Genomic DNA, 27,458 nt, shown 5'->3' on the forward strand with positions numbered 1-27,458 from the left:
TTTTTTAGTTAATTGGGAAGAAAATTGCATTTTTCTGCTCTTTTTGTAGTAGAAAAGCTTGAGAAAACCCATGGGGTCATTTTGTACAAATCTATCAAAAATTGTCTTATTTTCTGAATTAACCGCTTTAAATTCCGTAAGGAAAATCAAATTTATTGCAATGCATTGCAAGTTATCAAGAAATCCAGGATAAATTTCTGGTCACTTGATGCATTAATTAAAAGGGGATTTAAATTAGAATTTTTTGTATGGAAGTTTTTTCTTATTCCTTGATCCTACATGTGCTCCAAGAAAATCTTAGGACAAATGATCATGACAAAAATGTGTAATAACCTCTTCTAGGTAAATTCCAGGTCTTGAAGAGCATTTCTCTGTGTCACATCTGGGATTATGGAGGGACAGGACTCTAACCAATGTCCTTTCTCCTTTCTCTGCAGTGACCTGAGATTCCAGCCCTCTGCCATGAAAATCCTTCCTTTTCTCCTTGTTCTCCTCTTGGTGGCATTTCACGGAGCTGCAGGTAAGAGGGAAGATGTTGGTGTCCTGCACAGGTCTCTGTCCCCTTTGGGGTGTGACCAAGCTTCCTCCTGCAAAGAATCCTCACACAAATCATCAAAACTTATTGGAGATTACAAATGAGAAATGAAATTAGCAGGCACATATTCCAAGCATCACTTTGAAAGGAGAAGCCCCAAAATTACCATTCAGCACCAGTCTTTTCCCTGTTAAACCCTGCAGATTTGTGCTTAAATCACTTTGCCTCTGAGTCACCCAACAAGCAAATTAAATCATGATCAAATATTCTTAAACCACACAGAAGAAAAAAAAAAAAAAAAGGAAAAAGTAACCTGGCCCCATGTTCTTCAAATATCCTTTGCTTTAGGGACATAGGGTGGAGAGACACAAAATGATGATGTCTGTTGTGGGGTGCAAGGAGTCTGGATCCCCAAACCAACTCTATTGTCCAGAAATAAGGATTTTATTTTAATATCAGCCCTGAAAATGGCACAGCTACATTTGCAGGGTGCTCTGTGCACAAGCAAGGGCTGGTGGAGTTTTGGGAACAGGGTGAAAGTGTCCTGTGATGAACTGCAGCAGACCAGAAATGTGGGAAAAATGTCCTATACATCCCTGGAGGGATTTAAAAACCATCTGGATGTGGCACCTCGGGATATGGATTAGTGGTGGGCTTGGCAGTGCTGGGTTAACAATTGGACTTGATGATCTTCAAGGTCCTTTCCAACCCAAGTGAGCCTGTGATTCTATGATTTTATGTGGTTGTCTGATGTTATTTTTACCTCTGCCTGTGCCAGTTCTCAGAGGCAGGACACTGGGCAAAGAGTTCCTTTGGTTTGTGTTGTGTCCTTGTTTAACACACAGGGGATGTCTGGGCTTTTTCAGTAGGACTTTCTGGGTATGTTAAAGCCAGAAATTTATCTGTATCTGGAAAGAAAAGTGTTTCTGAGAGCTTAGACTGCTCACAGCCCCACAGACTGCTAGTTTGACACCAGGAGTGTTTTATTCACCCTTTAACGCCCTCCTTTATCTCTCCCTGGGATTTTCTGGGTGTGCATATCACTCCACTCACATGCTGGGAATCCAGCACACCAGGGATGTGTGTACACATGTAATATCCATTATCTGTTTCCTGGAACAAGCTCCCCTCTCTCTGAATACACTGGGCTTTGTGTTGTTCCATGGATGAGCTGGAAACTGGAATTAATTGGTTCATGTGCACTCAGTCAGGTGCATCCAGAACACTTCAGCTGCCAGGCCACATCTTTATTAATCAACCAAACAGGGCCAGGCAACCTCCTGCCTAATTGCTAGTCTGCTCCCTGGGGTTGTTTTGATCCCTGACAATTAGCACTTTCATGGATAAAACCTGTTCTGGGAATAGCACAGGAATGGCTGGTGGCTGTTCCTGAAAGGCAGTTTAAATGTGGGTATCCTATTTTAGCAGGGAATTCCATTTAGGCACGTAGAGAAGAGCAATTCCAGGTTGTTTAGCCCCAGACCCAGAGGGCAATGCCTGGTGTGGTGGGTTTGGTGGTGTGGAAATGTTGTTCTGCAGGGATTGATGAATTTATGGGAGCCATCCCTATGGACTGCTGGACACCAGGACCTGTTTGAGACATGGGTGAGATGTGTAGGGAGGGAATCAAAAGTGTCTTCTCTTTTTTACACAAGTGGGAGTCTCCCAGATGAGCTGGTGCATCTCTCCTGAATTGTGACCTACAAGGTTTTAAGAGGTGTTAAGAGCCTGCTTACTGTTTTTTGTCAGGTCTCTGATGTCCATCCCTAAAATCTGAGTTCCTAAGGAAGTCTTGGGCTTGGAAGCACATCAGAAAAAGGAATTAGACTGTTTGCTTGGTCATTGTGTCCACAGACCTGCTCCTCTGAGGGCTGAATTGTCATGACCTTGTCAGCTCACAGGAATTAAGCAAAATTAAAATCTCTGCCAGAAATGTCTCTCCTCTCCTCTCTTTGTTTATTTGTTGGTTTATTTTTTTCTTTTTTAAGGTAGAAGCTTGGCAAGACCCAGGGGACCTTCCATGGAGTGTGGATATCGTGGGACCTTCTGCCACAGGGGGAAATGCCCTCGTGGCAATGATTTCCTGGGGACCTGTCGTCCTGGCTTTAATTGCTGTAAGTGGTAAGTTCAAGATTTATCTGGTGCAAAGGTGACTTCCCAAGTTATCATCTGGATCCCCAGCAGCAAGATTTTCCTCATAATTGTAATTTTGACAACCCTGAAATATCCTTTTTTTTGTGTAGGTTGTAGTGTGGCTAATTGTGGAGAATCTCCAGCAGTGATTGCTTTTGCCTTCGCTGGATTCAAGGAATTGTTGTAGCAGCCACTGAGGATTTGTCATTCTCCTTTCAATAAAAGCAAGATCTGGAGAGGTTGCATGGCTACTCTGTGTGTTGTTGTCATTAATTTCCAAAAGTAATTCATTTCCCATTCATTTCACAAGTCTTATTTTCACTAAGAATTTTAAACAAGAATTCTGAAATCCATCTAAACCTGCCAGGAATGTGTAGCTCACCAAAATAATGACCCTTTTTGGGCTGCTGATTGAGTGAGTGCTGGCAAGTTCTCCACACATGCCTGCTAGGGAATTCTCTGTCATGACTAAGACTGGGATCAGTCACCATTTCCACTAGGAGCACAAAAGTCTTCTCCAGTGTGATGCTTCACAGCACCTCTGCTCTGAAAACTTTGGATTCCCATCTCCTGATTCAGAGCTTTCAGACCCAGGAACAACATATTGCTTTATTATGAGAACTAAAGTCCCACTGAGCAGGACAAATTGGTAATCTGATTTTATCCTTGGCATTTCTGTCTGATATAAATTTGGAGTGAATCTGCAAAATGTACATTGGCTGCAGTTGCAAATCAGGGGATCAGAGTGAGACCTGTGACATTGCTTGGGACAATTATAAAAATGTGTGAGAGGCCAACCTCACCGTGCCTCTGATCACTTCTCTTCTAAGAGATTCAGCCTGTCCTGCCCTGGACCACACAAAAACCCAGAAGGTGCAGGTTGCTCAGAGAGCTCCTCTCTCTGCAGCTGCTCCTGCAGTCAGGAACATCTTTGTGCTGACAAGGAATCCTTGGTGCCCAGAGAAGCTGTGGCTGCCCCTGGATCCCTGGAAGTGTCCAAGGCCAGGCTGGATGGGCTTGGAACAACCTGGGATAGTGGAAGGTGTCCCTGCCCATGGGAGGGAGTTGGAATTTGATGACCTTTAAGGTCCCTTCCAATCCAAACCATTCTGGATTCTGTGAAGGGAGGAGCAGTACTGGCTGATTTTTTAAGGGAAGCAGCCAACCCAAGTGCAAAGAACTGACTCAAAACCCTGAGCTGCCCATTTGTTGCAAAGCATTTGCCCATCCTTCACAGAACACAGAATTTTTAGGGTTGGAATGTACCTCTGGAGATCACCCAGTCCAACACCAGCCAGGGCAGGCTCACCCAGAGCGGGGGACACAAGAACATATCCAGGTGTGTTTGGAATGCCTCCAAAGAGGAAACTCCACACCCTCCCTGGGCAGCTGTTCCAGTGCTCTGCCACCCTCAACATAAAGAATTCCTTCCTCAAGTAGAGGTGGAATTTCTTGTGTTTCAGTTTATGGCCATTGCTTCTCTGAAGAGAGTCAGTCACCATCCTCTGACAGCCCTTGGAGATATTTCTATGGATTGTTGAGATCCCCTCTCAGTATTCTCCACACTGAACAGGCACAGCTCCCTCACTCTCTGGGCCTGCTCAAAGCAGATGTTTCTACAAATGCCTGTGGCATCATTAAAACCACAGCCCTGTGCAGGGCAGGAAGCTGGGCCAACAGCCTTCTCCAGGGATCTCCCTGCATGGAAACCCGAGGAAGTTGCCAAGTGGAGCCAAACCAGCAATTTACAGTTGGTGTCCTAAGAGGTTTTTGCACAATCCACAGTAGGCGAATGTTTCACAAATTGGAATGGCACAAGATTTTTGCTCAAGGGCTGAGGGCTTTGCAGGGAGGGTTCAGCCCTTGTAATTTTAGATTCATCTGTCTGCAGCCAGCATCATGCAGAATCCAGTCTCATCATGCTTTTAGCTCACCACCACAAAGAGCTGTCCTTGCCTTTCTGGCTGGGGAATGGCTTCAAGAGCCAGTTTAGAGTGAAACAGGCTGAAACCCCCTAGGATCCATGCTGCACATCTCCTCCCCGCTTGTTATCCCAATCCCACCTCCCCAGCACTCTACATGTTCAAATCCATAGAATCAGAGAATCATAAAAAGGTTTGGGTAGGAAAGGACATTACAATCATTTAGATCCAGCCCCACTGCCATTGGCAGGGACATCTTCCACTATCCCAGATTGCCCCAAACCCTGTCCAGCCTGGCCTTGGACACTTCCAGGGATTAAACTGATGCATGTGCTAAAGAGCAACAGCACAAAGATGCAGCTAATTGCCACCTTAATGCTGGATGTAGCTGCTCCCAGTCCCTTGCCTCCTGGGGTTTTGATGCCTAGACAGCTCAACACATATTAAAAAAAAAAAAAGGGGCATAGTCTTTTCCCTTTTTCTGGCTGTAGCTGTAGGATCAGGATTTCCTTCAGTGGTGAAGGAAATAAGCTGTCCTGAGTGCTGTGACTGCCATGGCAGAGTAGCAGTGATCCCCCTGGGTACAGATCTGCAAATAGTTTGTACAATGTCCCTCACCATGAAATACGGTGAGCTGTTTGGACCAAAGGCATATTCATGTATTGCTCAGAGGAGCTGTGGCTGCCCCATCCCTGGAAGTGCTCAAAGACAGGCTGGATGGGGCTTGCAGCACCCACTCAAAGGTGTAGCTGGTTGGAACCTCCTGGTCCCTTCCAAACCAAATCACTGTGTGATTCCATGATTCATGTGACTGCTCAGTGAATGCACACCAGGCACGAGTGTATTTTTAACATCCACCCCCACACATGTACCCAAAACTGCAGCAAGTTTATGAAACGTTTATGAAGGTGTTCCATCAAACAGCAAAGGGTTACACACAGCAAACTCCACCAAACAAAGCCACAATTAAAGCTTGTCCTGCCTGGGATTGCCAGTTGGACGGGGATGTCATCCCAAGTGGCGTCTTCCCAGTTATTTTCAAGTGAAGCATAGCGAGCGCGCTCCCCGCGGGGGGAGGAGGACAGAGCTCCTTTGTGTGATGAAAGCTGAGTGTTTGCCAAGGCCTAACGAACAGGGATGCTGTGTGTGTGTCCCCAGAGGTGTCCAGCAAACCACAGCACCGAGCAGCCCTTATGCAAGGTGGGGTGACACAAGATCCTGGGCTGGAGGTCTGGGAATCCTCCTCAGGTGTCACACGAGGAAAACTCTGCTGGTTTTTCTCTGGCGGGGGAGAAAACAGAAAAAGGAGCTTTGGGGCTGGACATTTTGAGGAGTCAGCCATCCCAAGGGATATTGTGCCACGTGGAGAGACCCAACTGCTGCTGCTGGTGCCAGGAAGCTCTGACTCCCGGGTGTATCCTCCCACAGTGCCTGGTCACATCCCCTCTCCTCAGTTCTGTCCCCGCAGGTGCTGCCCGACCTGCAGGAAGGGACCCTCCCATCCACCTCCGCCTCCTTTCTCTTCTCCCCAGACTGTGCTGGTGACTCCCAGGCATGCGGATCCTGCCTGTCCTCTGTGCTCTGCTCCTCCTGATGCTCCAGGGAGTGACAGGTAAGAAACGAGGAGAGTTTGTCTTTTTGTCGGTGTTTTTTAGGGAGGATTTGTCACCTGAGCTGATGAGTTCTCCTGGTGGCTGTGCCATCCCCGCCGGGGTCCCTCTCACCCCACACCTTTAAGGAAAGAATCCAGCTGCAGATTCTGCTGTTGGGACCAGAGCTGGGGCATTGTATTAAAGCTCTCATCCTTCCAAACTGGGATTTGACTCCTGTCCTTCCTCGCCTCCTGACCCTTGCATTTCTGAGTCAGCAGCACTGCTGGAGAGGAGGAGGAGGAGGGGGAGGAAGGGAAATCCTGCTTCCACCCTTGAGCTCTCCCTTGGAAGGAGGCAGCAGGCACGATGGAGACCTCTCCCACAGCCTGCTTGGGGGTGTAGTGGCTGTGTCCCATCCAAGTGCCACAAAGTCACCCGGATTTCTGCCGCAGCCACCCGCTCCGCACCTGCGGCAGGGCACGAGCAGGGCTGGGCTAACGCTGGCCGCGCAGGGACCAGCGGCTGTGCTCAGCATCTCGGCTGAAATTCTGCTGTCTCCGTGCCTTGCAGGGCTGCCCCCGGTCGGAGCATCAGCCCAGGACTGCGAGCGCCGCCGGGGATTCTGCTCCCAGCGCTCCTGCCCGCCGGGGATCGGCCGCATCGGCCTCTGCTCCGAGCACGAATTCTGCTGTCGGATGTGAGTGCGGGTTTGCTGCCTGTGGGGGAAAAAACATGGGATGTGCAGCTCAAGGGTATGTAAGGATGTTGCTGACCCTCACTGCTTTCCTCCCACAGGCGGTGGTATCCCTGATGATGGGCTCCTGCATCCCTGATGGACTCCTGCATCCCCGATGGGCTCCTGCATCCCCGATGGGCTCCTGCATCCCTGATGGGTTCCTGCATCCCTGATGGGCTCCTGCATCCCTGATGGGTTCCTGCATCCCCGATGGACTCCTGCATCCCTGATGGACTCCTGCATCCCCGATGGGCTCCTGCATCCCTGATGGGTTCCTGCATCCCTGATGGGCTCCTGCATCCCCGAGCACGACCCCAGCCCGAGCCCTCCTGTTGTCAGGACGATGCTGCCTGGAGTCACTGAGCACTGCCAGAGCCAGGATCCCATGGGAATCCCATCCCCAGTGTCCCCAATACAAGGTGGTGGTCACTGCCACTGCCAAGATGTGTATCCTGGGTGTGTGTGTCCTTCCTCTGTGTAGGGAAGGGTGGAGGGGATGGGGTGAATTCCTAAACACTGTCCCACCATCCAGCCTCTCTCAGCCACACCAGCATCTCCACCCATGGTGGGAGCAGGGACACATGTGACCCTCACAGAGACCCCAACTCCAGCCTTTTGGCTCAGCACCCCTCACACAGGGATGGAGGGGTTAATGGGAGCACCCTAATTTCAGTGGGAACATGCTGGTTGTGCCCTGGCTCCCAGGCTGGGTCAGGAGTCCTTGTGGGGCTATTCCATGGGACACACACTGCCTTGGTGTCCCTGGGTCCATCCCCAGCTGTGGGGCCTGGTGTGGGGCACTGGTGGGAGTTGGGGGGTCCAGAGGGAATAGGGACTGATGGCTGTGCCATGGGGCTTCTCAGGGGCTTGGGATTGAGCTGGGAATCAGAGCTGGGAGGGTTTCAAGGCCTGGGCCCAGGTGGGTCATCGTAGATGATGCATGTGGCACATCCAGGATGCTCAGCTCAGAGGTGCCATGGGGGTGGCCCCTGCACTGCCATGGGATGGTGGGACAGGGGACACCCACTGCTCCCCTCCATGGAGCAGGGCAGACAGGGGTGGCAGCAGCCTGTCCTGGAGAATTGTGCACTGCTGTGGGTACAGGGAAGGTCAGATCAGGGTGCCAGCTATGGGTCCAAGTCTGGATCTGGATCAGCAAGGCCAAGCTGCAGCTCTGATGGGGTCAAGCACAAGATCCCCAAGTCAGAGCAGCTTCCCAGAGCAGGACTGGCCCCAGCCATGGCCTCCCTGCAGTGGGGATTATAGAAGTCCTTTCCACACCATGAGCAGCAATCTCTGGCTGTGCTAGCTCTGGGCTGGTCCTGAGTCTGGTTCCAAACTCCAGGAGCGAGGATATTCCAAGGACCCAGCAATGGAGACCCAATCCTACTTCTACAGATTGATGCTCAAGGGATGTCCCCATCATGCATCAAGGCCAGGTTGGGCAGGGCTTGGAGCATCCTGGGATAGTGGAAGGTGTCCCTGCCCATGGGAGGGGTTGGAATGAGATGATTCTTCCAACCAAATCATTCCATGATTCCATGCATCTCTCTGAGAGATGACACCAGACCCCGTGTCCCTGATATATCCAACCTCAAGTCCCATTCTCCTCTCCAGGGCTCAGCTCCAAGAGCTTTGGTCTCTCTGAGCAAGGGACCAGCACGCTGGTGACACACCACAGACAGACTGTACAAAAAAGAGTCACAAATAAAGTTTACTAGGAATATAGGACAGGTAATAAGATGGATGTAGGGCATGGCCAGAAAGCAGCCATGGATACATTGCTCCTTTCTCTCTCATGATCTCTCTTCCATGAGCCACCTTGATTTTTATCTTTCTGAAACCTCACAGAATTCCTATAAATCCAAAAACTCTCCTGATCAAGTCCACACTCCTAAGGCCTGACAAGACCCTATTCCCCTTCCTTCACTAATCTCCCATAGATGGCACATTTTTACACAGTGTTTTGCTTCTGTTTAACCACATCTATGGATTTTGTACCAAGTAGGGCATTTTCAGCAGCAGTGGATTCAGACAGAATGAGGTGAGGTGTGGTCTCCCTGATTTCATTTCCTCTTTGCACTGCTATTTGACTATTATACTGGCTATTATACTGACTATTGGAGTAGACATGAGAAAGGCATCCTTGGGCTTACCACTTCCTGGCAGGTGGAATATGTGTCACCTTGGCAAGGATGAAGCTGTTCTTGTGATGTTAAAGGAGAAGGAAACCAAGATTTTTTTTAATGTTTCTGTGTGTCACAGAGCACCTGTTGGAACCTTGAAGCCTGAGAGTTTTAAACTTTCTGTGCTTTCTGACACTGGCCCTCAAAATAACACTGCTTTTGAGTTGAGGCCTTGGAGTGATTTGAGTGATAGAGTTAGAATCACTGGTGTGTAGTTAGAAGTGTGTAATTTCACATGGTGAAGGGTTTGGAATTTGGGGTTTCAGAATATAGCAATAGGTATGGGACAAGATGGATGTTCTTGGGTGTTGTATCGTCTTCCTTCTTGTTCCATTTTCTTCATTGTTTCAGTTAGCAGTTTTTGGATTTGATAGTTAGTACCACAGTGCAGGTCACAGGTGTTCGGTTATTGGGCCAAAAGTGCAAATAATATAGGTGTAAGTTCTGAATTGGATAGTTAGGGTTTAAAATACCTTGTAACTTGCTAGATTCACCTCCATTTTCTCTCTTTTGTCTTGATAGCTAGGAGTGCTGAAGAACTCTCTGTACTTTAAGATTTAATAAACAACCAAGTCTGAACAAGAAATCCATCTCTGGAGCATTCAATCCTGACTCTGAGTGAAGGCAGAAGAAAAAGGCTAACCACTGTCAAGCACCAGCTCCCTAAGCAAACTGACAGGACAGGCAGAGACAGATATTGTATCAAAGCATCTCAGAATGGTTTGGGGAAGAAGGGACTTTTAAGGTCATCCAGTTCCAACCTCCAGCATGGTCAGGCACACCTTCCACTATCCCAGGCTGCTCCAAGCCCTGTCCAACCTGGCCTTGGACACTTCCAGGGATGGAGCAGCAATTTCTGTGCAACCTGTGCCAGGGTCTCAGTACCCTCACAGGAGAGATTGGTTGGGACTGGTTCCTACTTCTGCCTGCATCCTCCAGCCTGTTTTGTCCATCCCAGGCAGTTCATGCCATGTCACAAGAGGTGTTGCATGGGGACAACGGTGACATTGATTGCAACAGCCCCAGGAGGCCCCTCAGCCTCTGCTGTTGCATTAGAGAGGGATAAGGAGAAGTCCCAGCATCCCCACATGGATGGGTGGCTTTCTGATTGGCCGAGAGGGCATGTGTCAGCAAAAATCAGTGAATGTCCCCACAGCTTGCAACAATATAAAATCAGAGTGCTTTGGCCAGAAAAGTGCTCCTTGAACCCAAGGGTCACTGGACACAGCGATTCCTGTTGGGATTTTTGCTGCCTGAACACCCAGACCTTCATCAGGTAGGTGACTGTGGGGTCTCCTGGAAAAGGATCAGATGAGGTTATAGATTTCCCAGACACTGAAACATCATAAAATGCTCCTGAGGATGGCAAGGTGGCACAAACCACAGAATTCTCTTTAAGAGGAAAGTAGAGGAAACACCATCTGCTGGGGCTGGAAGCAGCCCATCTGCAGTTTGGTGAGCCCAGGATCCTGCCCTATCTGGACTCCTGCATGTCCCCATTGCCTTGGTGTCCCTCTACAGCTCTGTGAAGATCCAGGAGAGGCAGCAGCCATGAAGATCCTGTTCCTGCTCTTCCCCCTGATCCTCCTGTTGGTCCAGGGTGCTTCAGGTGAGAGGGGAAGTGGGGAGATGGGGAGAGGTGTGATCCTCCATTACTGGGGTTTTCCATGTCCCAGGAAGTGACCACTTTAGTGATGCAAAGGTTGGGGGGGATTAAGGAGAAAGGTGTTTCTCCAGTGATAGTTCTGTAGGACACAGAGTTGGGGTGGAAACAGCCCATGGAAATAAAATACTGGCTTCTTTGGTGGGTCAGGAAGGGGTTTGGTTTCAGGCTGCCACCCTGCACCCAGCTAGTAGACAGTCTCTGGGTGTCTCTGAATATTCTTTTGCCCTGTATGTCATCTTTGCTGTGGGGAGGTTGGAGATTAATCCATCCACTGACCAGAAATGCACAAACACCATCACACAAATGCAACCACACACTGCTCTCAAAGATGATTGCTTTAATTGTTCTATATGTTTTTTTCCCCATGGAAACCCAACGTGCAGCTGGATGCAGGCAGAGAGGGGGATACTGCACTTACGGGAGATGCAACTTCCCTGCGAGACCCATTGGAAGATGCACACTGTACAGTGTGTGCTGCAAGAGATAAGGTCTGGAATCCTGTCTGAGGACAGAGTTCCCTCTTTTGTTTACAATGAAATGTGCAGCATATTTATTTCCTATGAATGTCTGCTACATGATCTCCTCTCTATTCCTTGTGGGAGGGATGCCCAAGAAGGGAGGCAAAAGCCAATGTGGATTTTGGAGCTGCTCTGAGTGAGGCTGCAGCAGCCCCAGGTCAGCCAGGGCCTGTCCAGACTCCCCCAGTCCAAGGGGGCTTATTCAGGCTCTGCAGTGGATTTGCCAAAGCCACTAAAGAGAGAAACATTCCCTGTCCACTAAGGGCATGATCCAAGTGTTGCAGTACTACTGGAGCCAGGGCTGCCAGCACAGGTCCAAGCCGCCTGCACTAAGGACTGCACCTCACCTGCCCTGAGCCTGAGGCTGCTGCAGCACACCTGGGCATTGCAGGGCAGGGGGACACAGTGGCAGGGACAGTTACACCAGCTGATCTGCTTGTTTCTTTTCTTCCTGCAGTCTACGGGGATGAGACCCTGAAAATGCTGAGCAGAACATCCCACTGGCTTCTGTCTGCTGTCCCCATGTCCTGCTGTCCCCTGCCCTCCGTGCCTGTGCCGTGCCCAGCTGGGGTGACAGCAGCAGTGGCAGCTGCTCCTGCTGGGTGCTGTTGGGCTGGAGCCCTGTGCTGCCAGCCCCGGTGTCTTTGGGCCAGGGGCTGCTTTTCCCGGCTTCAATAAAGACGAGCACTTTGGCATTGCAGGGCTGGGCCGTGTGTGCGTGTCCTGCTGCTGCAGGGCTGCTGTGCCTGCTGCCTCTGGGGGTGGCACTGCCTTGGTGGCAGCACAAGGCCCTGGCCATGGTGCTGGGGCTGAGCAGCGCCTGTGTCCCTGGGGATGCTCCTGCCTGCCTGACATTTGGGGACGCTGAGCCTGGCACTGCCTGCTGGGCCGGGCTGCCTGGGGGCTGTGCTGGAGCTGCCCTGGCAATTCTCCCTCTGGGGGAGCTGGGATCCCTGTGCTGCTCCTGCCAGTCCCACATGTCCCCTGTCCCTGACAGCCACGGCCTCCTGTGCACAGCTGTGCTGGGGGCTGTGTCCCTTGAGTGGCCATGGCCATGGTGACCCACAGGAGCTGTCCCTGCTGCTCCTCCTTGTGCTGTTCCTGCCCCACAGCCCTCCCTGCTCTGGCTCTGCTGCTCCACACCCCATCCCAGCAGACAAAATGGGGTAGAAGCTGTTCAAATCTTGGGCTGGTGAGCTGAGGAACAGGTCCCATTGTAGTGTAGAAATATCAAACTATGTTTACTGTAGTTATAAATTGAAGGCACTTGGGAGTAGGGCACACTTAGAGGTTTTTCTTCATGGGATCTTTTTTTTTAAATTCATGGGCCTAATTGCATGCTGGTTTGGTTGTTGACTGATTGAAAAACTCATTGTAGAATTCAGTTCCCTCTGTGAATCACATTTTGAAGCAAGTAAACCCCACACAAAAGCTTCTTTTACTTGCGGCCTTTCCCAAGGTGACCCCGCCCTGGCCCGGGCCCTTTTCCCTGCGGCCCAGGCCGGGCAGGGCTGGGCTCGGGCAGGCCCCAGGCTCCATTGCCAAGCACAGACCCCGATGGGCAGGGGCAGGAGAGGCCCTTGCTGAGATCCTGGCCCTCCCTCCCCACAGCCTGGCCGGGCCTTGGCGGGGCCCTGCCGCCGGCTCGCAGCAGCCATGGAGGGCCCGGGGCTGCCCGGCCGCCCTCATGGCCTGGGGGGAGGCAGCTGGGCTCCCTTTGGGCACAGCCCCTCCATGCCCTTGCTGCACTTTGCAGCTTTTGTCCAGCCCCTGCACGGTCTGAGATCCTGCACGGCTCCAGCACAGCCTGGCCCAGCCCTCTGCATCCTCTGTGGGAAAGTTTAACCTTTCCAATGCTCAAATAACACTTGCAGACCTCCCATCTTCTCTTGGGTGAGAGGGAAAAGAACAGAAAGCGTACACCAAAGTCAGTGAAGTAGGAGCCAAGTTTCCAGATGGGAGGAGATTGAGGAGACATCTGTGAAGGTTGGCTGAAAACTTGGTTTGTAAGCTATGGGGTGGACTGTACTGCAATGGAGATTTTTATAAATTGTTGAAAAAAGACATGTAGGGAGAAATGTTTTGGAGAAAGATCGATTACCAATAAAATTACTCATGTTGGAATACACCTCTAAGAATATCAAGTCCAACCATCAACCCAGGACTGCCAATACTAAACCATGTGCCCAAGTGCCACATCCACACAGCTCTGAAATTCCATCCAGGAATGGTGATTCCACCACTGCCCTGAGCAGCATGTCCCAATCCATCCTTATAATTTCTGCAAAGAAATTATTCCTAACACTCATTCTAATCCTTCCATGGTAGTATTTGAGACCATTTCATCTGGTCCTGTCAAATGTTACCTGGGAGAAGAGACTGACCCCAAAAATGTTTGCACTGCTATTGCTTTCCAGAACTGGAGGATTTGGTAAGGATGTTCAGATCATCCCAGCCTACCCTGGCTTTTCCTTCACCTGTGTTCACCTGTCCTGGAACTGACTCTGGGGCTGTTACCTCAAGCTCCCTTTACCTCTGCAGTGAAGTGCTGTTCCCCCAGCCCAGGGGCTCCTTGGGCCAGAACATCTGAGGCCAGAGTCCCTGAGCTGTGGAAAATGAGCTCAGGGATTTTGAAGGGGACATAGAGGCGGAGGAAAAAGGCAAGAGTGGGAAAAAAAGAAGCCCATTTTTTCTAAGAGTGCAGGAGATTTTATTTTTTCCATCTTATTCCCAAACTCCCCAAAAGAGCTGTTGAAATGAGTGGCAAGACTTTCATCGTCCAAAGCTGAGCACGATTGCAATATTCAGTCTGATCTTCCACATCCCACTCTGAGTGTACAACTCAAATATTGAGAGCTTACAAGCAGGGAAACCATTTCCTCATTTCTGCTCTTGCCAACATCAACCCACCTCCCTTTTCCATCCCATCCCTCTCCTGCCTGTTGCCGCTGTGCCGCTGTGCCGCGGGTGTCACAAGAGGTGTTGCATGGGGACAACGGTGACATTGATTGCAACAGCCCCAGGAGGCCCCTCAGCCTCTGCCCCTGCAGCAGGGAGGGACCAGGGGCAGCCCCAGCACCCCCACAGCCATGGGGCACTCCCAGCTTGGCCCAGGGCTCTTGTGCCAGCAGCAATTGGGGCCTGTCCCACCCACCAGCACTGCTATAAATCCAGCCTGTTTGGGCCACAGCAGCATTCCCTGGCCCCAAGGCCATCTGCACACAGCCATTCCTCTGGGCTTTGTTGCTGCCTGAACACCCAGACCTTCTCCAGGGAGGTGAGTGTGGGGTCTCTTTCCACAATCCTGCCCACTCAGGGGCTCAGTCAAAGCCCAGCACAGCAGCAGCTCCTAAAGCACAAACAGCCTGTAGTATCCAAGTGGAAGCTGGAACTGAGGTTTCCTAAGTGCAGGAGAGTCTGGATCAGTCCCTTGATGCTGCAGGAGGCACCCAGGATCTTCTTTGCTGGGGGAATGGATGTTTTCCATTGGAAAGTAAGGAGATTCTATTCCCACAGCGTTACAGAGATTTCCCATCATTTCAGGCTTTCTGTAGCTGCAAAGGCTGATTTGTGTTCCCATTTCTGGGCACCGAGACACTTCCCTGCCCTCTGGCTGCTCCCTGGGTTTGTGCTGGGGAATGTCCTTGCTGGGAATCCTGGGAATGCTCTGAATTTGGGGATGGGCACTGCCAAGCTGAACTGGGTGGATTTCCTGATCCCAAGCGAGCAGAGGGGATTGGGCAGGGTGTTTGGGAGTTGTGTTTGATACATGAAATACGAAGGAGTGAAAGAGCTCTTGTTCTCTAAATTCCAATGGAAAATGTTTTTCTCTACTTTTCCTAAATGTCCCTCTCATTTAATGGACAACACTTGGCCTCATGTCTGCAGTTTATTTTTTAGGGGAAGGTTTATGGAAGCTGATAATAGACCGCAGAAAATAATTTAAAAGAAGCTGGTGGCGTCACTCTTTTCCAAGAGAGTGAGGCACTCTAAAATGCTCCTGAGGTTCGCAGGGTAGCACAAACCACAGGGTCCTTGTAAGAGAAAAGCAAAGGAAACTCCATCAGCTGTGTCTGGAAGCAGCCCTTTGTAGTTTGGGGAAGCACAGAGCCCAGGCTCCTGCCCCACCTGGGCTCCTGCATGTCCCCATTGCCTTGGTGTCCCTCTGCAGCCCTGTGAAGACCTGGGAGAAGCAGCAGCCATGAAGATCCTGTTCCTGCTCTTCCCCCTGATCCTCCTGTTGCTCCAGGGTGCTGCAGGTGAGAAAGGAAGAGGGGAAATGGGGGAAAGTGTGAGCAGCAGCACTCACGCTTCCCCAGCAGTGGGAATTCAAAGTCCCTGGAAGTGACTGTGCTTGTGGGAATGATGAGAAGGTAACAGGGGATTGAGGTCACAGGGGTTTCTCAAGTGAGTTTCCAAATGGACAATGATTTAGGGTAGAGAAATCCCATGGAGAATCAAGGTCAGGAAGGGAATTGGTATCAGGCTCCAAGCCTGCACCCAGATGTTCCTGTTTGGGAGTATCTTGACCTGCACAGGGATGGCAAAGAGCCGCAGGGGTGTCTGGATGGGGGGTTCCATGGGGCACCGAGGTGTCCCTTTCTTATCCATCAGCTGAGTGTACTAGTATTATTATTTAAATTGTTTTCTGTGGTTATTTTTCCCATGGAAACAGGGAGTGCATCTAAATGCAGGCGCAGAGGGGGATTCTGTGCCGGTGGGTACGTCTGCCCCATGCTCCGAAGACGTATTGGAAGTTGTTCAAGAGGCGTTTCGTGCTGCGAAATGTAAGGAACAGATCCCTATCTGAAGAAAGAGTTTATTTTATCTTCCCCAGAGGAATCTACTACACATCTCTTTCTAACCAAAACCTGAAACAAAATCTCTCCTTCTTTTATAATCAGTATAAGAGGCTCAAAAGAAGAGGGAAAAATCCTTGTGGTTTATGGAGCTGCTCTCAGTTGGGCTGCAGGAACTCCAGATGAGCCAGGGCCTCCCCACTCACCAAAGCCCCAGGGAAAGAAACATTCCCTGTCCTTGGGCAGCACTGAGGACATGATCCAGGTGCTGCTGCATCTGCACAGAGCTGGAGCCAGGGCTGCCAGCACTGAGATAGCCCAGGGCCAAGCTGCCTGCACTAAGGACTGCACCTCACCTCCCTGAGCCTGAGGCTGCTGCAGCACACCTGGGCATTGCAGGGCAGGGGGACACAGTGGCAGGGACAGTTACACCAGCTGATCTGCTTGTTTCTTTTCTCTTACAGAAGCTGAGTTTGAAATCCAGAAATTGCTGAGCAGAACATCCCCCTGGCTTCTGGCTGCTGTCCCCATGTCCTGCTGTCCCCTGCCCTCCGTGCCTGTGCCGTGCCCAGCTGGGGTGACAGCAGCAGTGGCAGCTGCTCCTGCTGGGTGCTGCTGGGCTGGAGCCCTGTGCTGCCAGCCCCGGTGTCTTTGGGCCAGGGGCTGCTTTTCCCAGCTTCAATAAAGACGAGCACTTTGGCATTGCAGGGCTGGGCCGTGTGTGCGTGTCCTGCTGCTGCAGGGCTGCTGTGCCTGCTGCCTCTGGGGGTGGCACTGCCTTGGTGGCAGCACAAGGCCCTGGCCATGGTGCTGGGGCTGAGCAGCGCCTGTGTCCCTGGGGATGCTCCTGCCTGCCTGACATTTGGGGACGCTGAGCCTGGCACTGCCTGCTGGGCCGGGCTGCCTGGGGGCTGTGCTGGAGCTGCCCTGGCAATTCTCCCTCTGGGGGAGCTGGGATCCCTGTGCTGCTCCTGCCAGTCCCACATGTCCCTTGTGCCGACACCCACCAGTTCCTTTGCCCATCCCAAGGATTTCCCTGCTGGCCCCACAGCCTGTTGCTGCTGTGCCGCGGGTGTCACAAGAGGTGTTGCATGGGGACAATGGTGACATTGATTGCAACAGCCCCAGGAGGCCCCTCAGCCTCTGCCCCTGCAGCAGGGAGGGACCAGGGGCAGCCCCAGCACCCCCACAGCCATGGGGCACTCCCAGCTTGGCCCAGGGCTCTTGTGCCAGCAGCAATTGGGGCCTGTCCCACCCACCAGCACTGCTATAAATCCAGCCTGTTTGGGCCACAGCAGCATTCCCTGGCCCCAAGGCCATCTGCACACAGCCATTCCTCTGGGCTTTGTTGCTGCCTCAACACCCAGACCTTCTCCAGGGAGGTGAGTGTGGGGTCTCTCTCTGGAATCCTGCCCACTCAGGGTCTCATCTGAAAGCTTAAATGCAGGAGAGACTGGATGGTTGCCTTGATGGTGCAGTAAGGAGCTGAGATGTTTGCTGGGGGAATGGGGACTTTCCTTGGAAATATACAGGAATTCTCTTCCCACAGCACTATAGAAATTTCCCATCATTTGAGGCTTTCAATAAATCTAAAGGTTGATTTCTGGTCCCATTTCTGGGCACCAAGGCCCTTCCCTGCCCTCTGGCTTCTCCCTGGGTTTGTGCTGTGGAATGTCCTTGCTGGGAATCCAGGGAATGCTCTGGAGTTTGGGATGGGCACTGCCAAGTTGAGCTGGGAGGGTTTTTGTGATCCCAGGGTAGCATTGGGGATTGGTCAGGGTGTATACATGAATGCTGAGGGAGTAACTCTCCTTTGCATCTGTAACTTTCGATGACAACTTTTCCTCTGCAATTCCAAACTTCACTGGTCATCTTTTTGGTTTAATTGGCAACATTTGGCCACAGATCAGAAGTGCCATCATTTCTTTGGGGAAGAAAAACCTTTAAGGCAATTAATGGAAAAGGATCCGCTGGGCTAATCTTTTTCCAAAAGATTGAGACATTAAACACTCCTGAACTTTGGAGTGTGGCACTGACCTAAGAACAGTTTTTGACCAAGTAGTAGAGGAATCATTATCTGCTGTGTCTGGAAGCAGATTGGTGAACCAGAGAGCCCAGGCTCCTGCCCCACCTGGGCTCCTGCATGTCCCCATTGCCTTGGTGTCCCTCTGCAGCCCTGTGAAGACCCAGGACAGGTAGCAGCCATGAAGATCCTGTTCCTGCTCTTCCTCCTGATCCTCCTGTTGGTCCAGGGTGCTGCAGGTGAGAATGTGAAGATGGGGGAGGTGTGATCCTCCATTACTTCTGTTTTCTGTTTGCCTGGAAGTGACTGTTATTAGGAAGGATGCAAATGTTTGGGGGTCTTGAGATGCTTTTTTAGTGATCTCCCAATAGGACACAGATTTCAGGTGGACAGAGATCCTGGAAATAGAATCCTTGCTTGTTTTGAGGGTTTGATTTCAGGCTCCAAGCCTGCACCCAGCTGTTCCTGTTTGGGACTCTCTGGGTGTTCTCTTGCCCTGCACAGGGATGGCACAGAGCCCCAGGGGTGTTTGGATGGGGGGGTTTCCTGGAGCACAAAGGTGTGTCCCTTCTGATCCAGTGTTTCATCCCCTGGGTGTCCCAAATCCCCATCACCCCAAGGGATGATCCCTGCAAGGGCTGCACGAGGATTTTCCACCAGAGGTCACACAAATCATGGCACAGCCAGGACAGGGGTGTGGGCTATCAGTGAAGCTCAGGCAGCCTTAACTGAAGGAAACCCCAGGGTTTAAGTCTGAGGTGTCCATGGGGAGTTGCTGAGTTCAGGAACCCATCCAGCAGCCCTGAACCTCATCACAACATGGAAACTTGGCAGCCAATTAATCACTCCTTGAGGAACTATGGGACATTTCAAGTCAACTGCCCTTGTTCTTATAGGGGACCCATCTTGCCAGGAATCAACTGGGAACATCTCAAAGCTGGAACAACCACACCCAGAAAATTCCTGAAAAACCTGGGTGACAGCTTTATGGAACAGATCCTATAGGAGCCAGCTTGCAGAGATGCCCTCCTTGATCTGCTGCTTGTCAACAGAGAGGATCTCATGATCCTCTCCAAGTGGGGTTGGGGCTGTCTTGGCCACAGCAATCATGGAGCCATCAATGCTAAAATCCTCTTGACAGGAGGAAAAACCTCAAAACCTCAAATCTGCTCATGAGGGGAACTGACTTCAGGCTGCTCAGGGAATTAGTAAGGTCCCCTGGGAAAAATGCTAGAAAACTGTGCCTAGGAATGGGACTTGGGGATCCTGGTCAATGGAAGCTGAACATGAGCCAGCAGTGCTCTGGCAGTCAGGAGGAGCAGACACTGATCTCTTCTCTGTGGTGACCAGTGACAGGACCCCAGGGAATGGCCTGAAGTTATGTCAGGAGAGATTTGGGGAGGGGATCAGGGAAAGGCTCTTCACTCAGAGGGTGGTTGGGCACTGATCAGGCTCCCCAGGGCACCGGGTGTTCAATTGACAGAGTTCCATGAACATTTAGAAGTAGTCATGGGCAGGTGTGTGACTCTTGGGGATGGTCCTGTGCAAGGTCAGGAGTTGGACTCAATGATCCTTGTGGGTCCCTTCCAAACTGGATTATTCTGTGATTCTGTGAGGAGTCCCTTGCTTGCCAGCTGTGCTGGTCCAGGTGGAGATGGGAATGCAGCTGGAGAGACAGCACAGCTCTTTCTCAATCTCATACTGGTCCTTCTCATTCTGTCGTGGTGTGCACCCAATTTAGGAGAAAAGAGTCTTTGCTGCAATTGGAGATGTGGCTGTGGGGAGGTTGAAGCTGAGCTCTTCTACAGGCTTGAAATGCATGGGGAGTGTCATCTTTTCTGCAGCTACATACTGCTCTCCCCAGTTTTTTATTTTATGGCTCTGTATGCATCTCTCCCTATGAAAACAGGAATTAAAAATGCATGCCAGCTACTAGGAGGATACTGTACTTTTTGGAAGTGTCGTTCCTCTACAAGACCTATTGGAAAGTGCTCAGCTTTTACCATATGCTGCAAACGGTAAGGTCTGCGTTCCTGGGTGAAGAAAGTCTCCTTCTTTGTCCATGGACAGACCTGTTAAAAGATTATTTCTAATCAAAACTTTTTTTCTTGACTCTCTGATTTATTCTTACAGTGTGCGGGGTTGAAACCCTGAAGCAGAACGTGCCCCCTGGCTTCTGTCTGCTGTCCCCGTGTCCTGCTGTCCCCATGTCCTGCTGTCCTCTGCCCTCCGTGCCTGTGCCGTGCCCAACTGGGGTGACAGCAGCAGTGGCAGCTGCTCCTGCTGGGTGCTGCTGGGCTGGAGCCCTGTGCTGCCAGCCCCGGTGTCTTTGGGCCAGGGGCTGCTTTTCCCAGCTTCAATAAAGACGAGCACTTTGGCATTGCAGGGCTGGGCCGTGTGTGCGTGTCCTGCTGCTGCAGGGCTGCTGTGCCTGCTGCCTCTGGGGGTGGCACTGCCTTGGTGGCAGCACAAGGCCCTGGGCATGGTGCTGGGGCTGAGCAGCGCCTGTGTCCCTGGGGATGCTCCTGCCTGCCTGACATTTGGGGACGCTGAGCCTGGCACTGCCTGCTCGGCCGGGCTGCCTGGGGGCTGTGCTGGAGCTGCCCTGGCAATTCTCCCTCTGGAGGAACAGGAACATTGTCCTAGTGCTTATAGGTCTGGATATATTCTTTTCTCAGAACCTACTCCCATATTAGAAATACTTGGTCTAGGATCACAGGACATAGTGGCAAATCCTCATCCCTAAAATCGCCACAGGTTTCTTACAAGGTCCCAGTTCCACTCCCTTCTGCAAAACCTTCAGCAGGAGCCAGTCCTAAAAGGGATGTGGTGTTGGGGATGTCATGAAGGATGACACAAGCATAGACAGAACTCACACATGATTCATGAGTTTGATAGGGATAAATGAAATACCTGAACCATACAGTTTGCTTGGTCTTCTTTCATCTGCATTATGTCTGTATGGAATACTCAGTATCCATGGCACAGCTGCACTGGAGCTTCACTTAAATCCTCCATTTCTCCATACATCCAATTCATTATTTTCTTTGCTGCTGCTCCATGCAGCATCAGGATGGGGACAGCACTGAGGCCAGGCTGGAGTCACCGGTAGCCCAAAAGTTCCTGTTCCTGTCTCTCACCCTACACCAGAGAAAAGGAGGCTTTAGGTTCCTCTCCTGACACCTCTGAGAAGGATTCCCAACCCAGGGTCTTGTGTCATCCTGCCTTGTGTAATGACCTGGTGCTGCTGTGGTTTGCTCGACACATCCAGGGACCATGGACACATCCAGGGACACATCCAGGGACACAGGACACATCCAGGGACACACACACAGACCCTGGTCTCTGGTAACCAGCACCAATCTGCTGCTCTGGCACACAGTGGAACCTTTTCTCAGTCCCTTCAAGAACCCCTCCCAGTGAAGCCCACCTTCAGTAATGTGTGCAGGTGGTGCCTCTGCTTCTGCTGAGCATGTAGAATCCATCTCCCACATTTTTTATGATTGTCACCCTGTCACTGTGACTTTGTGAGTTTAGTCCTCCGATGCTCGCTGGCACTGACTTCGTCAGGTTATCTCAAATGAGCAATAGTTGCTCTAAAGATGTTTATTACAAAAGCGCATCAGTCTCGAAAGCAAAGTCACAGATGTTAATGTCCACGCTAAGTTTTAGTATGGAGTCCCAAACAGAAGCTGCTTCTGTCATGGTCTTGGAAGCTGATGTTGCTGCAGCAGCTCCCATCTTCTCCTCGGGTGTTGATGATGGTGGTGAGAGAGCAAAGCAATCACAAAAAGCAGTAGCAAAAAACAAAAGCAAGAGCCCCAGCTCTCCTCAATGCATGTTCTTATATTGGATTTTCCCAACAAGCTAAGACACAAACTTACACCACCACTTCTTCACCTCTTAGAGTTCTATTTTCTTAACACCCTAGAGTATGTATAAACTAAGCATACAACCTATCTTGTTCTATCTGAAAAATGTCTGCAATATTCTTACTAGAGCTCTGTTATGTCTAAGCACTGCCTGAAACTACACTCCTGGAGCTTCCACTGTATGCTTTGCAACCTTCACTAGAACTTGCAGTTCTACTCTGGCATCTGAACCTTCCACTCCCTAAAACCATTACAGCTCATACTAAAACTTAGATTGACTTACTGACTGATCCTAAAACTTCAACTTACACCTTTATTTACACGTGAGTGCCTTAACATACTTCAATCCATCCAAAGACTTTAATTCAAACCCTGCAGTCTGATCTCCACTCTGAAGAATTCAGAGAGACGTGCGACTACCAAATCCAATTAACTTCCCCTCTCAGGGTTGTGAAGCAGAACACGGTGAGACTCCAGACTCCACTGACAAATCCCCAGCAGCTCAGCTCAGTTTGGGGATTCCTGATTGCTCTTCCAAACACCTGGAGAGGGAGCTGCTAAATTGGGCACATGGCACAGACCCTCCTGCCTGGCAAGGACTGTCACCTCTCCCAGTGGCGTGGCTGGCATCAAACTCACGGGAGTCACAAGTGATGGCTGCATCCAGCTGGTATTTATTCACCTTGGCTGGCATTAGAAGGAGACACAGGTTTGTTGTTTCACCTGGCTTACAGAATTTACCATCTATGGTGTTGCTCTGGCTTTATAACAAGAGCCACAGGAGAGAACCCTGTTAATCCCCCTGAAATGACAGGTGCACAGATATCTTCTTCAATAAGATATTCCTGGAGAGTCTAAATTTGCTTTACAGTTTTTTTTTTCTGTGAGTTTTTGCTCATCCCATGACAATTGGATGGCATCAGCCATCATGAATCACTAACAGGACAAGAGACATAGATAAAGGATAGGAGAAGAGGGAATGGTTTCACACAGACAGGGGACAGGTTTAGATGGGATATTGGGAAGAAATTCTTCACTGTCAGGTGGAGAGGCTCTGGCACAGGTTCCCCAGAGAAGCTGTGGCTGTTGCATCCCAGCAACTGCTCCAGGCCAGGTTAGATGTGTCGGGAGAAACCTGGGAGAGTGGAAGGTGTCCCTGCCAATGGAAGGAGGTAGAAAGAGATGATCCTTCAGGTTCTTTCCAACCCAAACCACTCATGAGGTGATACTGTGAAAGAAGGATTCTGCTCCCCCAGGACTGCACTGCTGCCTGTGCCTGCACTCACCAGTTCCTGTGCCCATCCCAAGGATTTCCCTGCTGGCCCCACAGCCCGTTGCTGCTGTGCCATGGGTGTCACAAGAGGTGTTGCATGGGGACAACGGTGACATTGATTGCAACAGCCCCAGGAGGCCCCTCAGCCTCTGCCCCTGCAGCAGGGAGGGACCAGGGGCAGCCCCAGCACCCCCACAGCCATGGGGCACTCCCAGCTTGGCCCAGGGCTCTTGTGCCAGCAGCAATTGGGGCCTGTCCCACCCACCAGCACTGCTATAAATCCAGCCTGTTTGGGCCACAGCAGCATTCCCTGGCCCCAAGGCCATCTGCACACAGCCATTCCTCTGGGCTTTGTTGCTGCCTCAACACCCAGACCTTCTCCAGGGAGGTGAGTGTGGGGTCTCTTTCCACAATCCTGCCCACTCAGGGGCTCAGTCAAAGCCCAGCAGAGCAGCAGCTCCTAAAGCACAAACAGCCTGTAGTATCCATGTGGAAGCTGGAACTGAGGTTTCCTAAGTGCAGGAGAGCCTGGATCAGTGCCTTGATGCTGCAAGAGGCATCCAGGATCTTCTTTGCTGGGGGAATGGAGGATTTTCCTCGGAAAGTAAGGAGATTCTATTCCCTCAGCAATACAGAGATTTCCCATCATTTCAGGCTTTCTGTAGGTGCAAAGGTTGATTTGTGTTCCCATTTCTGGGCACCAAGACATTTCCCTGCTCCCTGGCTGCTCCCTGGGTTGATTCTGGGGAATGTCCTTGCTGGAATCCTGGGAATGCTCTGGAGTTTGGGATGGGCACTGCCAAGATGAGGGATGAGGATTTCCCTCATCCTGTTGAGGCAGAAGGATTGTTTGTGGTGTTTGGGTCATGCATTTACTTCATGAAACCTCAGGGAATGAAAAAGCTCTAGTTCTGTAATTTCAATGACAATTTTCTTTTCTGCTTTTCCCAAATTTCACCTCCTGGAGCTTTAGAGGGATGGAGAAATCCTGGCCCTAGGTCTGCAGTCTATTCTTTAGGGTAAATCCTTTGGAAGACCATATTAGAACAGAGAAAATAAATTAAAATAATCTACTTACATCATTGCTGTCCAAAAGAATGAGGCACCCTAAAATGTTCCTGGGGTGTGCAAGGTGGAACAAACCAAAGAGTTCTTGTAAGTGAAAAGTAGAGGAAACACCAACAGCTGTGTTTGGAAGCAGCCCTTTGCAGTCTGGGGAAGCACAGAGCCCAGGCTCCTGCCCCACCTGGGCTCCTGCATGTCCCCATTGCCTTGGTGTCCCTTTTGCAGCCCTGTGAAGACCTGGGAGAAGCAGCAGCCATGAAGATCCTGTTCCTGCTCTTCCCCCTGATCCTCCTGTTGGTCCAGGATGCTGCAGGTGAGAAAGGAAGAGGGGAAATGGGGGAAAGTGTGAGCACCCAGCAGTGGGAATTCAGTGTTCCTGGAAGTGACTGTGCTTGTCGGGGAGATGAAATGGTAACAAGGGATTGAGGTCACAGTGGTTCCTTGTGTGAGATTCCAACAAGACAATGATTTAGGGTTGAGAAATCCCATGGAGACAGAATCCTGGTTTGATCTGTAGGTCAGCATGGGGTTTGCTTTCAGGCTCCAAGCCTGCACCCAGCTGTTCCTGTTTGGGACTGTCTGTGTGTGCTCATGCCCTGCACACGATGGCAGAGAGCCCCAAGGGTGATTGGAGGGTGACATTTCCTGGGGCACAGAGGTGTCCCTTTCTAATCCATCTGCTGAGTGTATTAGTATGATTGCTGTAATGGTTTGTGTGTGTTTTGTCCATGGAAACAGGAAATTTTCCTGACTGCAGGCGCAGAGGTGGATTCTGCACCTTTTGGGGATGTCGCCACCCTGCAGTACATTTTGTTGGAATGTGTCCACCATTCCAATACTGCTGCAGAAGGTAAGGACCAGATCCCTGCCTGAAAAAATAGTTTCCTATGTCTTCCCCAGAGGAAAATGTTACAAATTTTTTCTAGCCAACACCCGATAAAATCTCTCCTGCTTTTGTAATTCATCTAAGAGAACCAAAAGAGAAGGGAAAAATCCTTGTACTTTTGGAGCTACTCTGTGGGAGGCTGCAGGAACTCCAGATCAGACAGGGCCTCCCCACTCACCAAAGACCCCAAGGAGAGAAACATTCCCTGTCCTTGGGCAGCACTGAGGACATGATCCACGTGCTGCTGCATCTGCACAGAGCTGGAGCCAGGGCTGCCAGCACTGAGATAGCCCAGGGCCAAGCTGCCTGCACTAAGGACTGCACCTCACCTGCACTGAGCCTGAGGCTGCTGCAGCACACCTGGGCATTGCAGGGCAGGGGGACACAGTGGCAGGGACAGTTACACCAGCTGATGTGCTTGTTTCTTTTCTTCTTACAGAAGCTGAGTTTGAAATTCAGAAATTGCCAAGAAGAACACCCCACTGGCTTCTGTCTGCTGTCCCCATGTCCTGCTGTCCCCTGCCCTCCGTGCCTGTGCCGTGCCCAGCTGGGGTGACAGCAGCAGTGGCAGCTGCTCCTGCTGGGTGCTGCTGGGCTGGAGCCCTGTGCTGCCAGCCCCGGTGTCTTTGGGCCAGGGGCTGCTTTTCCCGGCTTCAATAAAGACGAGCACTTTGGCATTGCAGGGCTGGGCCGTGTGTGCGTGTCCTGCTGCTGCAGGGCTGCTGTGCCTGCTGCCTCTGGGGGTGGCACTGCCTTGGTGGCAGCACAAGGCCCTGGCCATGGTGCTGGGGCTGAGCAGCACCTGTGTCCCTGGGGATGCTCCTGCCTGCCTGACATTTGGGGACGCTGAGCCTGGCACTGCCTGCTGGGCCGGGCTGCCTGGGGGCCTGTGCTGGAGCTGCCCTGGCAATTCTCCCTCTGGAGGAACAGGAACATTGTCCTAGTGGTTGTAGCTCCAGATATATTCTTTTCTCAGACCCTACTCCCATGTCAGAAAGAACTGGTCTAGCATCACTGGACTTAATGTGAAAACCTCATCCCTAAAATCGCCACTCCCTTCTGCAAAACCTTCAGCAGGAGCCAGTCCTTAAAGGGATGTCGTGTTGGGTTTGTCATGAAGGACGACACAGGCATAGACAGAACTCACACATGATTCATGAGTTTGATAGGGATAAATGAAATATCTGAACCAAAAGGTTTCCTTGGTATTCTTTCATCTGCATTATGTCTGTATGGAATACTCAGTATGCACAGTACTGCTTCACTGTAGCTTCACTTAAATCCTCCATTCTTCCATACACCCAATTCATTATTATCTTTGCTGCTGCTCCTTGCAGCATCAGGATGGGGACAGCACTGAGGCCAGGTTGGAGTCACCGGTAACCCAAAAGTTCCTGTTCCTGTTTCTCCCCCTGCACCAGAGAAAAGGAGGCTTTAGGTTCCTCTCCTGACACCTCTGAGAAGGATTCCCAACCCAGGGTCTTGTGTCATCCTGCCTTGTGTAATGACCTGGTGGTGCTGTGGTTTGCTGGACACATCCAGGGACACAGGGACACATCCAGGGACACAGGGACACATCCAGGGACACACACAGACCCTGGTCTCTGGTAACCAGCACCAATCTGCTGCTTTGGCACACAGTGGAACCTTTTCTCAGTCCCTTCAAGAAACCCTGCCAGTGAAGCCAAGAATGACCTAGGCAGCATGTCCCAAATCATCATTATTATTTCTGCAAAGAAATTATTCCTATTACACAGTCTAATTCTTCCCTGGTTGATAACATTCCATCTGGTCCTGCCAAATGTTACCTGGGAGAAGAGACTGACCCCAAAAATGTTTGCACTGCTATTGCTTTCCAGAACTGGAGGATTTGGTAAGGATGTTCAGATCATCCCTGCCTGCCATGGCTTTTCCTTCACCTGTGTTCACCTGTCCTGGAACTGACTCTGGGGCTGTAAGCTCAAGCTCCCTTTACCTCTGCAGTGAAGTGCTGTTCCCCCAGCCCAGGGGCTCCTTGGGCCAGAACATCAGGAGCCAGAGTGATGGAGGTGTGCAAAACGAGCTAAAGGGGGTACCAAGGGCACATACGATGGAGGTAAAGGGCAATAGGTAGAAAAAGAGCAGCAATAATTTATTCTCAAGAGTGCAGGAAAATTTATTTTTTCCATCTTCTTTTGATACTCCCCAAAAGAAATGTCAAAATGAAACGAGTGGCAAAGCTTTCCTCTCACAGCACAGAGCTGAGCACGATT

General features: G+C 50.9%; 1 protein-coding gene across 1 annotated transcript; it reads left to right on the forward strand.

The window, feature by feature from the left end:
* The first annotated feature begins 448 nt into the window (after nt 1–448).
* Nucleotides 449–2,660, forward strand: LOC116994824 (gallinacin-4-like). The gene is made up of 2 exons (XM_033056795.1): nt 449–520; nt 2,524–2,660. Exons 1-2 carry the CDS (start codon nt 463–465, stop codon nt 2,658–2,660), a joined length of 195 nt encoding a protein of 64 aa, XP_032912686.1. The 5' UTR covers nt 449–462.
* The last annotated feature ends 24,798 nt before the right edge of the window (nt 2,661–27,458 follow it).

Source organism: Catharus ustulatus, chromosome 3 (genome assembly GCF_009819885.2).
Source record: "Catharus ustulatus isolate bCatUst1 chromosome 3, bCatUst1.pri.v2, whole genome shotgun sequence".
NCBI classification, from domain to species: Eukaryota; Metazoa; Chordata; class Aves; order Passeriformes; family Turdidae; genus Catharus; species Catharus ustulatus.

Bases quoted from the DNA above. Each gene is read 5' to 3' on its own strand.
- LOC116994824 (XM_033056795.1), top strand. From the start codon at position 463: ATGAAAATCCTTCCTTTTCTCCTTGTTCTCCTCTTGGTGGCATTTCAC. The intron at 521-2,523 runs GTAAGAGGGAAG...TTCTTTTTTAAG, and splicing joins GGCATTTCACGGAGCTGCAG to GTAGAAGCTTGGCAAGACCC.